A 15,089-nucleotide genomic window follows, 5' to 3' on the forward strand; every position below is an offset into this window, starting at 1 on the left:
AGGTTAAGTGAATTGTTACGCTGGTATTTTTCATAATGTTTTATGACAATCAGTGCGCATGTTAAATAGCATAGAATTACCCCTTGAATGCCAAAAATATGCTGTATATTGGCATGTTGAATTTCTTATTTAAGTAGATCAAAAGAAGGGTCAATGTCATGAGGTCAATAATAATTGCAATTTACAAATGCCATAGTACCAAACTATATATGTGCAAAATATCAATTCGTTATCTCTTAGAGTTCTTGAGATACGAGGTATGACAGACGGACAGAAAGACAGACACTGGGTAAAGTGATCCATTAATGCCGCTCTGCTCTGCAGGCGATACAAAAATCTAAATTTATACACAATATGACGATAATTTATTAATGTAACTGTAACATTGCACACATCAATTAGTACTATTCAGTGTTTTGATAATTTGTTTATAAAGAGCAAACCTTATAGTTTTTATCCGTAATTCTGTATACTTCAATAACGTTATCTTGACATCTAAGAAAGTCCATAAAATTGTTGTTTTCACAAATGTCAATCAAGAACACGTCATTTCCTGACTGCACGGAAACAGCACACGTGCACTGCGGGAAAGGGTAATTTACGTGGCATTTCTCGTGACGAGTTTGAATCTTAAAGAAAGAAAAGAAAATATTCAGAAATGTGCTCACAATTCATCTTTTTTTTCATTTGAATCGCTGCAAACCAAAAAATTTGTCTACATGTCTTACCTCTTGATTGTATTTCAAATTACGGTACAGGATAAACTCCCCTGCAATATGGCTATCAAATGCCCTGTAAATTGGAGTTAATTTTCTTTTATGAATTCGCTATACAAATCACCACTTAGGATCTCCAAGGGAGAGATTGGTTTATAAGGAAACCATTTTTATTTTCAAATCATTAAACTGTAAATTAAGAATATCTCTAATCTAGCCCTGGTTACCAGCATCATATGAATTAAAAGTGATATGTGTTGTTTTACAATTATAGTACAATAATGTAAGACCACGTGTATTTAAACGATCTCAATAGAAAAAAAAACGAAAATTATAAAAAAAAAAAAATATGCAATTTTTAGTTGGATTGATACTTAAAATTTCTTCTTGTTAAGTAATTTTTCTGATTATTTTTCAACTCTATTTAATTTTCATGAAGTTTTTATTAAAAGCAAAATTCCATGGATAATTATTTTATTATTCTGAGAAGCCAGTGAATACTTTCAGTTACCGAACTCCTGATTTGTGAGCCATGAGGATAGGATGACCTTGATATTTAAAAAAAAATGTTCTCAGAATGCTTGCATTTAAAAGTCAATCATCTTTTAAAGAAACATTTCTTACACTCCATCAAATGTATATAAATGAGGATCAGTTTTTGAACCGCAAGATTTTCCCTTCCACATGTCGTCGTCTTCAAAAATTTCAATCTGAAAAAGATTTTTTTCCAATATTAAACATATATATGTAAATATTTTTAATTAACAAAAGTGTTTCTGGGTGCTTACCGACATATTGTCTAGAGACATATTATGGAAAAATCCATCTTCATTTTCACTTGTTCTCAAGTGAAGTGTAGCTGTTTTGTCGATGTAATATCCATCTGAGTCAATATGATATACCGTAATGTTGTGCATTTTTCGCCATTCATCTGAGTTATACTTTCTCTTTTCGTCATAGGAATAAGCATTGATTTCAAGAGTACAGTGATCAACACCTATTGAACCTTTACAACCATTTTCTGACATAGGAATGTTACTGTGAATCCTCAAGGAGCTGAGCGCCTTAACGGTATCATTTACCATGACTGTTGGAGTCACAAACGGAACAGTCAGATAAAAACCAATTTGAGCCTTGCCTTTCCTGGGAAGACTAATTTTAGTGTCAATCATCTGTAAGTAAAAAGTTTTTGGATGAAATGTTGCACTTGCACAAGTTTAAGGCATTAAAACACAGATTCATGAATTGCTGTTTTATATGTAAACGATCATTCTTTCATCATTTAATATCGGTTGTTTATCCCTCCAATATAAACAAACCATGTTGATAAAATAATCTACAGGTTTCTTAAAAAGAAATTTACCATTATCCCCGCGAAGAATAAATTACTTTCTGACATTTTGCATGGAGCAATAAGCTGATCCATTGTAGCACCAACCTTGCAGAGTATCTAAAATTAATTGAAAAAACATTGATGAGAATAAAAATTTCAAATTTTTATTAGTTATTTGAAAAACAATTTATGTGTTTTGTCATGAAGTTGCGCTGATTGATTTTGTGATTTCATAAAATGCATAGTTTGATTTTGAGTTTTTATTGATTATTGTCATTTCAAAAAAAATATTCGTTTATATAATTTGTCAGATGCTTGTATAACCATAAATGTCCCTTTAATACATGTATGCAAGGGAATAGTGAGAATTGTTTCATTTAAGATCAGTGGCAACACAGATTCTGTTTTTTTAGTCCCAATCAAAGAATGTTATACATCATGTTATGACGATCGTTTATGTCAATTCCCTTCTCCACTGATATTTCACATTCTAAGCTTGATTCGTGTCATGGTCATTACTAGTTTCAACCGCAGGATCTGGAGCAAGTCCTGAATAAACCGAGTCCAAAGTATGTATTGGAACAAAAAATATCCTCAAATGACAAAAAAATTATCCCTCATTGACAAATGGGCCTGAGTACCGAAAATGTCAAAACTTGCAGCCTTAAAAGGCAAGTATTGGAGTAAACATTACAGAGAACCATTCTCGAGATGTACATTTAACAATCACTAAAAAAAAGTTTAAATGCCTGCAAAGATTTTAGTTTTTTATTTTTATTTTCAGAAGAATAAACATGTTACCTCAACTCCAGAATTTCTGTTGAAGGATATCAAATCCTGTAATGATAATGTAGAATATTTGTCAGGCGATCCTTGTAGAACCTCTGATTTGACGAGTGTGTGATTATTAACATACCACTCCACTTTGTAGAAGACTTGGTTGTTAGGGGAAGAGACAAAATTACATTTTAGATTCACTGACGGGTTGTGTATGATCTGCTTTGTTTTTCCTTCTGTTTGGATTGAAGTGTTCCAAGAGATGTTGGAGTAAGTTACTGTTATACTCTCAATATTCAATTCAACACCTAAAATGTATTTAAAAATCAGTTTAAAAATTCAAGAAGTACTTTGTGATTACGTATTTAGTTCAGTGAAAAAAAATTTGAATGGGATGTAAAACAACATATAATCAATCATTCAAAATGATCTTAATAATGTTAATTATCTTCTCACAAGAAGAGGCTGTTGTTCTGTCCTGAGTTGTTGTCATGGATTTACTGCTCACTGGATTCTCTTCAGTTGTACTTGTTTTTATTGTTGGTGCAGCTGTACTAGTTGTTTGTTCTTGTGTTGTTGTTGTGGGTGCAGCTGTACTTGTTAATTGAACTTTTGTTGTGGGTGCAGCTGTACTTGTTAATTGAACTGTTGTTGTGAGTGCAGCTGTACTAGTTGTTTGTTCTGTTGTTGTTGTGGGTGCAGCTGCACTAGCTGTTGTTGTGGGTGCCGCTGTACTAGTTGTTGTTGTGGGTGCAGCTGTACTAGATGTTTGTTCTGGTGTTGTTGTTATGGGTGCAGCTGTACTAATTGTTTGTTCAGTTGTTGTTGTTGTGGATGCAGCTGAACTTGTTGTTGTGGGTGCAGCTGTACTAGTTGTTTGTTCTGGTGTTGTTGTTGTGGGTGCAGCTGTACTAGTTGTTTCTTCATTTGTTGTTGTTGTGGGTGCAGCTGTACTTGTTGTTGTGGGTGCAGCTGTACTTGTCTGTTCTTGTGTTGTTGTTGTGGGTACAGCTGTACTAGTTGTTTGCTCTGGTGTTGTTGTTGTGGGTGAAGCTGTACTTGTTGTTGTTGTGGTGGGTACAGCTGTACTTGTTGTTGTTATGGGTGCAACTGTACTAGTTGTCTGTTCTGGTGTTGCTGTTGTGGGTGCAGCTGAACTTGTTGTTGTTGTGGGTACAGCTATACTAGTTGTTTGTTCAGTTGTTGTTGTTGTGGGTGCTGCTGTATTGGTCGTTTGTTCTGTTGTTGTTGTTGTGGGTGCAGCTGTACTAGTTGTTTGTATTGTTGTTGTTGTTGTGGGTGCTGCTGAACTAGTTGTTTGTTCAGTTGTTGTTGTTGTGGGTGCTGCTGTACTTGTTGTTGTTGTGGTTGCAGCTGTACTTGTTGTCTGTTTTTGTTTTGTTGTTGTGGGTACAGCTGTACTAGTTGTTTGTACTGTTGTTGTTGTTGTTGTTGGTGCAGCTGTACTTTCTTCTGGTGTTGTTTGTGCAGCTGTACTTGTTGATTTAGGGTAGTTGTAGATTCTGATGCAGTTGTTAATTGTATGGTTGTTGTTTGTACCATTGATGTTGTTGTGCATTCTAAAATGTAAATATATAAAAAAAAACTTCTTTTTAATTTGATCACTGAAAACAATCTTTTAAACAATGCATCCATTTTTTTTTTACAAATGATCGGTGAAAACTATCTTTTTAAATATATATATATAATGTAATTTTTAAACCTACCAATTGAAAATAATTATTGTAAGCGTTTTAGTCAAATATATATATAAAGTTATCTTCGTTAGAATTTCACATAGTTAACAACCAGTTCAACTTGCTTAAAGTATCGTCCAAGAAGTATGTACATGTACAATGATTTTTTTTAAATGACTTAATGAAAAGTTTCTTTTTCAGGTTAAAATCCCAAAGAAAGAATTGAAATATCTCTATACAGTTACCTGGACTAAAAGACCATATACTCTGTCCCAAAGATGTATTGCAGTAATAACAGTCATTGGTAACATTCTTCTGTCCATTTGCCAAACACCGGTTATTGATTTCACAGTATTCTTAAACGTCAAATAATATAGTTTTGATATTAAATACTAATACAGTAGATATGCTTAAAATCAATATTGTTAACTGTGTCTTTTTTATATAAAGAGTAAAAAAGGGTCTACTTTGTCAACACAGTCTTAAGAAATCTGAAAGAAGGTCATTTCAAAGGTACCTGGGTTTTTACTCCAGGAAAGTTGATTGGTAGTTACGTTACAATGATGGCAGAGATATGAAGAATTTGTGCCTCCATCCACAAAACATCCATCGTTAATAAGACAATAATCTGTAAATAAATTTTTCACGTAAAAAAAAGCCTGGGGCACATTTTTTATAGACGTTCTGTTCAATCACATACATATACCTTAATTTTGGTTGCATGTGAACAGTTTTGAAAATGACTTTTATAAAAGAAGCTATAAGGATTTCTTCTTAATTGCTTGTTAACAAAATTCTCCTTCATTCTTATTTAATTCTTAATAATTGTGCGGTTTTTTTTGGTTATATCTGCTTAAGGACCATCTCTACACAAGTGCAAATTTTTTTTTGGACTTTGAGAAAAATATATTGTATAAAGGGGTTTATATGGAGGTTATTTATTTAAGTTTCACTGTATGGTGCATGGTTTTTACCCCTGGGAAAAATGTTCAAAGACAACATACTATCCCTGAATAGAAATCACTGTTAATTACTTAAATAGAGAAAATACATGCAAATAACATGTTCAATTAATTTATCTTGGCCTTTAAAATGTTAAGAATACTTAAATTAATTACAAATTGAGTTATATATTGTAAATTTCATTTTTAGAGAAAATACATGCAAATAACATGTTCAACTAATTTATCTTATCTTATCTTATCTTATTGTAGTTTCATTTTTTTTAGAATTTAGATCTAAGTGTATATCACTCTTACTCAAGAAAAATTCCTAAGAATCAGAACTCTTTAGTGTGCAGTGTAGAGAGGGTTCTTAAACTAAAACACAAGGAAACAGCCTGTCCACGATTGGCAAGGAAATTCCTTCCTTAAAGCTGAACGCTTCACCAAAATAGGCACGGTCAGAGGATGTATGAACCGTTCGCTTTCGTTACACCCGATTGCACACTTGAAACTCGTGGCCGACACGTGTACTCCTTTCGTGGTCTTCGATTTTGTGCGTTTATTTCTTGTTTTCATGTGCATTTTCTGTTTGTAAATAATGTATTGACCTGTATCTTTTCATGATACTTTTCCGCTGTTTTGGAGAAAATACGTAAAATTCGTTAATTTCATCGAGATTGAGTAGCAAGAAGTGTAAGATGTACGTCTACACACGTCGGATCTCTACAGTGAAATACAGTGAACTGATTAGCGATCTGCTTCTTATATACGGGTTGTAGGGAGATCGTACAAAAACAGGAAATATAGCGGACTTTGCCTATTTACGGGTAGTGTTCAGCTTTTATCATAATGAAAATTATTAATTAGGTCTCGACTGATATGAAAATAATTAGCCGAGAATTCGAAAAAAAAAAAATGACACCCCCTCCACCCTCACAAAATCAAATGGTCATCCCCTTAAATGGTAATTTTAGAGCTTCTAACATTGCTTGGTGCCTTTGTTTACTGTGAACTTAAATAAAAATGAGTGTGTTCTTACCTTTCTTTAACTGCCATTGTGTTGTACTGATACTGGAGTTACATACTTTACATTCCATTTTAGCATCTGCATCACCGTCCTTGACACATAATCCATCGATGAAACAATATTCTACAGTATAATTTCAAAGTTAATCGTAGAATTTACTAGTTTTTTACAGACCCAAAAGATGTTCTTTGTTCGAAGAAAAGCATATCAATAAAGAGACCATTAGTTTTTCAATCCTTATATTCCCGCTTTCGTAAGATTTTTTCATCCTTTACATGTATTTATTTATATGTAAACTGTGTCCCCTGTTTGGTCCCAACCCTTAGCCAGGGTGTCATGAACTGAAAAAAAACTTCAATCTACTCTACTTATGAATAAATACAAGAGACCCATGGGCCTTATAGGTCACCAGAGCATCATGCACCAACTTTCAAATGATTGAATTTGGTTCATGTTTTAAGCTAGATGCTATGACATTCACAATTTTGAAAGAGGCACCATTGCTTATCATAACTATACACTTAACAACTGCTCAGTTTGTTTACTTAATACCCATAAGCAGAGAAGGGGAACAAAAATGCATTTCAACCAATCAGGAGTATTCAGCAATAATCAGAAGTGCCCCTACCACACATGAAACCCTGACCTTATGTCTACACATTGCACAATTTTTGAAAAGGCACACTTGCGTATCAAAAATGTTTGATTCATACCAAAGAGCAGATTTCAAACAATTCATTTTCAGTATATAAGTAGAGCCCCCCTCCCCCTTTGGTATCTCTGACCCAGGGGCCTTGAAATTTTCAATTCTGGAAGAAGAGCCCTTGCACACCATAACTATATAGGAGGTTCATCTGCTTATTACCCAGGAGTAGAGAAAAAGATTTTCATAGATGTAATGTATTTTCACTATATGATTATAATAAAGCTACGCCTAACACATTAACCCCTGACCCTGGAGCCATACAATTCACAATTTTGGAAAAGGCAATCTTGCTCATCATAACTTTCTACTTAATTAGTTTATCAAATACTTTGGAACACAGAAGAAGATTTTCAAAGAAATAATGCATTTTTACTATAGAATCAATAGAGCCCCGTCCTAACACCTTAAACCCTGATCCTGGGGCCATAAAATTTACACTTTTGGTAGAGGCACTGTTGCTCATCACAACTATCAACTTAGTAAATTTATTTCATACCCAGAAGCAGAGAAGAAGATTTTAAAAGATTTAATGCATTTTCACTATAATTATATTCAATAGAACCCCACACTAGCACCAGAACCTCTGACCCTGGGACCATAAAATTCAAAATTTAAGTAGAGGCACTGTTGATCATTACAACTATACTCTTCAAAAAAAGAAACGCATCGTAGAATTTAAGTGACACATTGAACATAAAGATTATTTAGTAAAATGATGCATTGATAAAACAGAAATGTGGTAAGCAACAGGAATACTATCTAAATGTCATAATATAATTTCTCAACAATTTTAAAATTATAGTCAGTTTAAGACCATTAAAGATCAATATCTGGTATGCCCTCCGCAGACACAAATGATAGCCACAAACGGCATCTAATGGAAGCAAATGTGTGTAATAAGAACTGTATAGGAATACTCTCCAACTCCAAATGTAGAACTTTAGTCAGCTGTTGCAGAGTCTGGGGATGCGATTGTCTTTGGCAAATCATGTCAATCCATTTTGTCTAATGCTGATTAATTTGGATTAAATCTAGCGATTTAGATGACTGTGACTGAGACAGGTTGTTGTTTCTTTGCAAGTATAGGTTTGTCGAACGAGTCATATGTGGCTGTGTATTGTGAGATTGCAATACGGCTCTAGGATGCTGCAAAATTGAATGGGTATCTGTAGGTAGAATTTGGTTAGAGTACCTTTTTTCATCAAAATCCATTGAATTCGAACCAAATCAATCTTACTTTCTTATAATACCATTTCCCATATCATTACACTACCACCACCAATTTTTTTAACGTCATTGAGGCAGTTTTCTATCAAACCTTCAATAAAAAGCATTAGCACTCTTAAACTTATAAGAGGCTTTCAGATAAACATTCTGGACTAGCAGATTAACCAAAATGTTCAGCAGTGATCCTGTGGTCATACTCTATTCATCTAAGATCTTTGAAGTCGATATTTGGGGTGTTGTGGGGTCGGAACAATGGCATGAATAATCCTCTTGCAATAATTCGTAGTCAACTGAAAACGGTATTGTTTGATGATCTGTGCAGTTCATGGAGAGCTAATGCTTAAGATGACGTCCTTGCATTACATTCATGCAATTTGCGTAATCCTCGGAAGTGATGCTGCGCTGCTGATGACACACGTAGTCTTCCAAATTTTTTGCGAAAATTGGGTGTTCGATGTTAATGGTTTATATTTTATAGGTTAGATATGGTCTGTGTGTAACATTAAAACCTCTTGCAATTGTTGATTGCGGTACCCGTGCTTCCAGTCGCCAATTTTCCTTTTTGTGCCACGTAACATTCAGATGCAGCAATTTTAGGAAGCGTCATTTTTCAGATAAAACCAGATTCAAAATATCGAGAACCCCCGCTTTTGAAAGCCCCTTTGTACTTGAAGGAATTGCATCGGAAATCAACAAATGAAAATTGAGATAAAAATTTTGGGGGAAATTTTGCAAAATCAGGTCTTTTTGTCTGTGAGACCTGTAGAATAGCTGTAAAGTTAAAAATTGCATTATTAAAAAATCATTTATTTCACTCGAATACATCGTATCCATACAAAAATAAAAGGTATGACAAAACTATAACAAATTTTCAAGGCATTGTTCCTACTATGCGTTTCTTTTTTGAATAGTATATGTACTGAGTTAGTTTATTTAATACCCAGAAGCAGAGAGGAAGATTTTCAAAGAAATATTGCATTTTCACTATATAATCAATAGAGCCCGGCCCGAACACCAGAACCCCCAACCCTAGGGCCATAAATTCACAATTTTGGTAGAGGCACTCTTGCTTATCATATTTATGTACTTATTTTATTTAATTCCCAAGAACAGAGAAGAAGATTTTCAAAGAAATATGCATTTTCACTATATAATCTATATAGCCCCACATTAACACTAGAACCCCTGACCCTGGGGCCATGAATTTCACATTTTGGTAGAGGACTCAATGCTGATTAGGGGACGACCATTTGATTCTGAGGTGGGGGCCTGGCAGATTTTGGAAATAAATAATCTGTCCCTGAAAATGTTGAAAATAAATAATCTGTCCTCCGATACAGAGAAAATAAATAATCTGACCTTGACTTCTGATATTTAAATATTGTAAAAATACCTTTTTTATTTACGTGTAATTTAATATCAAAAGTCTTCAATTCAAAATTTGTTTGGCTCGCTTCGCTCGCCATTTTAGAACCAAATAGTATTTAAAATCAGATTACCAGACTGGATACTTAAGTCATTTTATCAACATGACAATGTGCACTTTATAGTAGTTGTGATGAATAACTTTAAATACAAACCAATTATTATACACCACAAAAGATAAATTTTCTTGTCGAATAATTATACTTTCCAGATTAATTAATACAAATACACACTGGTGGATTTAAGGGGGACGTAAATGTGTACGACCCCAGGACCTCCCTTAAAATTTAAAGTATGATACGAATAATAATAATAATAATGCTATACTTTGCTATACTTTGGGACAATACCAATATTTTTGTGCCTAGTTTTACTCTTAAAATATACAAAAACACAAGAGCTTCAGGGGGCTTTGCCCCCTGGGCCCTTTTCATTCAAAGTATGATATGGCTTAATAATATCATACTTTGGTACAAATATAACCAATTCCTACAAAAGTTTTACTCTTATACATATTGAAAAACCCAAGAGCTTTAGTTGATTTTGCTCCCTGAACTTACTTCATTCAAAGTACGGTATGACCAGTATTAATTATGTCATACTTTGGTTCATAATAACCAATACCACACTAAAATGCCTGGTTTTACTCTTAAAATACACGAAACCCCAAGAGCTTCGGGGTGGGGGGTTACTCCCTTGGCCTCCACCAGGGCTTCGCCCAGGACCCACTGGGGTTCTTACGGCGGCCCAAGACCTCTTGCCTAAACAAAGTTATACCTGTCTCCTCCCCAAATCCTGTATCCGAATATGGTATATAAATGATTAGTCTTTAGAATCAATTGATCAAGGTACGGTAAGACATAGAAGAAAATAAATAATCTGTCCTTGATAATCTTGAAAATAAATAATCTGTCCTAGACAGGCATGAAAATAAATAATCCGTCTCAAAAAAATTTGCCAGGCCCCCCCTCAGGATCAAATGGTCGTCCCCTTACAATCATACCAACAGTTTTACTGCTTGATGTCCAGGAGTAAAGAAGAGGATTTTTAAAGATTGCATTAATTTTAGTGGTTTTGGCCACACCCCCAGGCCCCAGGGGGGCAGGGACCATAAAATTCATAATTTTTGTTCCCTTTCATCCACAGATGCTATGTACAGTACCAAAATTGGTTGAAATTGGTTCAGCTGTTACAGAGCAGAAGCTGAAAATATTCAAATATTCACGCACGACGAACGATGACAGACGAAAATGGATAGCAATAGATCACCTGAGTTTACTAGGTGACCTTACAAAAATAGCGTTGAACAATTATGCTGTTCTTAAGTAAACAAGTGTTTCCTACACATTCATAGGTAAGATTTTCATCCTGATTGATGTGGCACTCTATCGTCTTGGGTTATGATTTCAAAATAACGTGATTCTGCCTTTTTTTTAGACAGATTGTTGATTTAAAATACAAGACGACACTTTTTTGAAAATGTCCCAAAACAATGACTTTTTCTGATTTATATTTGAAGATTCATATCAACCAAGAAAACTTCTCTGGATGCTTAGCTTATGGGCCGACACCAAAGTCCTGACAACATTTAGTAAACAAAAACTACCGAAACATTGCTGAAATATTGCCAAACTCGGCATTAAACAATATTCAATAAATCACGCAGTAAACAAATTACCTTCATTAAATATCCAGTCACTTCTTGAGATATTTGACTGGCAGATATCACAGCTTTTGTTTGGATTGACTTGGCCATCAGAGTAACATATGTTGTCAATGAAACAGAATCCTGAATGGTAAAAAATAATAGTGAATACATAGTGGATGCTGTATTTAAAACAGACAGAACATATATTAGTTGAGAAGAACAAGAAGAGTATAAACAAATAATTACCTGGATTAGAAGACCAGGATGTTATGTTGATAGATGGATTACACACACTGCAAGGGTTTGTACCATTGATTGCTCCTCTCGTGGAGCACTTCCCATCAATAAAACAGTGTCCTAATTGTATAAAAAATGCATTCATTAACAAGTCATCAATTAAGCAGTGTTCTTATTATATAACAAATTATTTACTATACATGTAAACATCTTGGCATTTTTTTGAATTCACAAAATTTAAGGTTTTAATTAAAACGTCATAATTTTAAGTAGAAATACCTGCGTTGAATGACCATTGGTATTTATTGCTCGCCGTGTCACATATATCACACAGATTGTCCTTATTTGTATCTCCAGCAGCCACACAGGTATTGTTAATGTAGCAATAACCATCCTACAAAACAATGTTTTACATTGTATTTGAGAAAATCCTCAAATGGTACAAACACTATGAAATAATGAAAATAAAATGTTATATTTTAAAATTTTTAAAACACAACTGTTCAAGGAGCCAATTAATAGAAAAATTTGGTTCTTTCAGATGAGATTTCAGACTCATTGTGTGGCATACTATGTGTTGGCATGATGTATTACAGGGTTTTCCATTATTTCAAATTTTACTGTGGCGCAAGAATTGCGCAAAGTACTTATCCCAAAATCACATATTACATAATATGAATTATTATTCAAATGCAAATAGCATTAATTTTTTGGGAAAATGCTTCTTGAATTTAAAAATATTAATTAAAAAAATATATATCGATTTAACATAGTGTAGAACTATAAATAAATTATTTCTACATTATATACTGTGAAAAAGACCCCCCTTCCTAAACACATAAGTACTATGTTAATAGATATATGGTCACAGAATCTGAAAAAAATATCAGTAATAACATGTTTTAAGTAATTTAACCATAATTTAACAAATGCATGATTTTATTTTAAAGTTAAAAATTAACATACTTTGTTTATTAAAGATATTCAGAGGAAATTCTGGTAGGTCACATAAGACATATACCGATGTTTTGACTCGCAGTGCAAATGTAAGAGACAGGGTTAACTATAAAACTATTTAAGCATAAGCTAATTGATATTAAATATTTCCTTTGCAATTATCGTGACGAGTGAAAAAACACAACTTCATGTCTCCAGCGCAGTTTAGAAGATAATTGTGCAAGCCAAACAACGGCCCGTAACTAGAGTAAATTAACAGTTTAGTATTAGAAACTGAAAACGGTACATAATTTGGAGGTTTAGAGGTTTACTTGATTAAAAATTCATAATATTTATCGTACTGACAACGACGACTTTACCTTTGGCGCTAATATTTTAACTCTGGCGGAACATAGCGCTGATTTTAGCCGGGCTTATTGCTCAAAGAGCAATTGCCGGCTTATGTGATCCTGTTCAAGGCAGGGTGTTGACCCCATAGTCGCCATTTTAAAGTTACGTGCAAAATTATAGTTCTTACTCTCAACCGCTTTTGAGATAATCCAAACGCTAAATAAAGCAACAAAAATAAAACGAAGTTTTATCTATATAAAATAAACATTAGTAGTAATGACTTAGAAAACTTCATAAGTCAAAGAACATAGTTAATTAGCGTAAGGATTTTTGATAATCAGTGTTACCGTTGTTCTCTACACATACGAGGTAAAGCAGGAGAGGGAACCAGACTGGCCTGTTTGTTTACATTCAGCTGCGGTACCAGATTAATTCTGATTCTGACAAAATCGGACCGTGGTATTAGGATTGAAAAACTCACTGTCAGTTTCGTATCATTTATATTGATAGTTTTAAAATAATTTTTTCATCAGAATATAAACGTGATTCATGTAAGAAATCCATTCTACTCTGTAAATAAGCCCGGCTCTCTGTACTTCTGAGTACTTTGATTTAACGGTGGCGCTAAGAAATTTGACTGTGGCGGGACTGCCACGTTCAATGGCCCATGGGGAACCCTGTATTCCCTTTGTAAATATTCACACGTACCTTAAATATAAATGTGATGTTCCCTGTATCATTTTTCAGTTCTTGACAGAGAGATTGATAGGTATAGACGCTATAGTTCTCTGTGTATCTACTGCCGTCGTTCGATACGTTAAATCTGAATTCACTGACCCAGTGCTCATCTGTATTGTAGTCAAGGGGACAGTACCCCTCAAATAGTGTTCTTTCTTGAAGACTGGATTCATAGTTTATTTCTGATAAAACTGAACCATCTTCTGCAAGCTGAAATATAAAGATAATATGTTGTCTCATTTATCAAAAGAAATACTTGCTTTTGCATATAAAGCATTTTAACAATGCAATTCAGAAATTGTACACAAAATACCATTTTCCTCCTCATGTAACACGTGGTGTTCATATTTTCCAGGAAGTACTTCCCATACAGAGTGATTTCCTCGCAGGCTTCAGAAGTCTTGTCACAAAATCCAAAATCAGAGATGTGTGTTATAGAGGGTGGACCAGACAGGTCAAAGGAACAGTCGCTACCGACATACCCGATATTACAGGTACAGTTACCTACAATGTAGAATAGATATTTTTTAATCAAATTCTACTGTTTTTGAGCATATCTTTTAACCTAAGGGAAAAAATAATTCATCAAATGCACAATGCATAAGATTCTCTTTTCAATCAACTAAATGGTCACCGATATGTGTGGAAAGAATGAATTTATTTTGAATAACTGACATTCTGTCACTTTTCAGTACGCTGTTTGTTTAATTTCAATTAATTACATGACAGATTTCGGTGGGTAAAGATGACTTGGTTTAGCTTTATAAAGCATTAATATTACAACAATCATATTTGACAAGGGCAATTTTGTTTTAGTGTATCTTACTCAAACTGAATGAACAGATATGCAGGAGAGAAGCCCCAGATTACTTTCAACTTACCAGAATTACATACACCATTTCCGCTACAGTTGTTTTCACAAAGACTCTCAATTCTGTACGTTATTTCCGGTTCCGTTTCCTGGAAAGTGGCGTTTAGTACGACGAATGTTGAGCATTGCTCCAGTGCCGCCTCTATGTGAATCTTTGTGATGTTAACGTCACCAGTCATCTGATGTTATTAACAAGGGAAGTAAACATACAATTTCAAAATCACCAACAAGAGCAAAGTATTACATGCATTCTTTATAGAATAACATCCTTTTAAATATATACCTTTTTTATTTTAGGGACTTTAACCATTCTTTTAATCAATATTGCAGATCTATTTTGGAACTAAATAGCCTTAGATAAGGTTTAACTGATTTTGTTTATTTTCTTTTTTCATATGAATAATGAAAGTTCGAGAAAGGATTTTATACACAATAATTAAAGTTTCCTGTAAGACA

The 15,089-nt window shown here is 33.9% G+C and overlaps 1 protein-coding gene across 1 annotated transcript in view; it reads right to left on the reverse strand.

The window, feature by feature from the left end:
- The window catches only part of LOC134240066 (uncharacterized), a 47,963-nt gene that overhangs the window by 6,178 nt on the left and 26,696 nt on the right, over window positions 1-15,089 (reverse strand). The window contains 17 exon segments of the mRNA XM_062722177.1: window positions 444-629; window positions 729-792; window positions 1,341-1,426; window positions 1,505-1,888; window positions 2,080-2,166; window positions 2,851-3,134; window positions 3,283-4,183; window positions 4,186-4,406; window positions 4,769-4,879; window positions 5,041-5,151; window positions 6,507-6,617; window positions 11,531-11,641; window positions 11,747-11,857; window positions 12,017-12,131; window positions 13,733-13,972; window positions 14,076-14,266; window positions 14,644-14,812. Coding sequence (XP_062578161.1) covers window positions 444-629; window positions 729-792; window positions 1,341-1,426; window positions 1,505-1,888; window positions 2,080-2,166; window positions 2,851-3,134; window positions 3,283-4,183; window positions 4,186-4,406; window positions 4,769-4,879; window positions 5,041-5,151; window positions 6,507-6,617; window positions 11,531-11,641; window positions 11,747-11,857; window positions 12,017-12,131; window positions 13,733-13,972; window positions 14,076-14,266; window positions 14,644-14,812 — 3,483 coding nt within the window.

This window comes from Saccostrea cucullata, unplaced genomic scaffold (genome assembly GCF_032062105.1).
Source record: "Saccostrea cucullata isolate Sc308-1 unplaced genomic scaffold, CSIRO_AGI_Scuc_v1 ctg3714, whole genome shotgun sequence".
In the NCBI taxonomy this organism is placed as follows: Eukaryota; Metazoa; Mollusca; class Bivalvia; order Ostreida; family Ostreidae; genus Saccostrea; species Saccostrea cuccullata.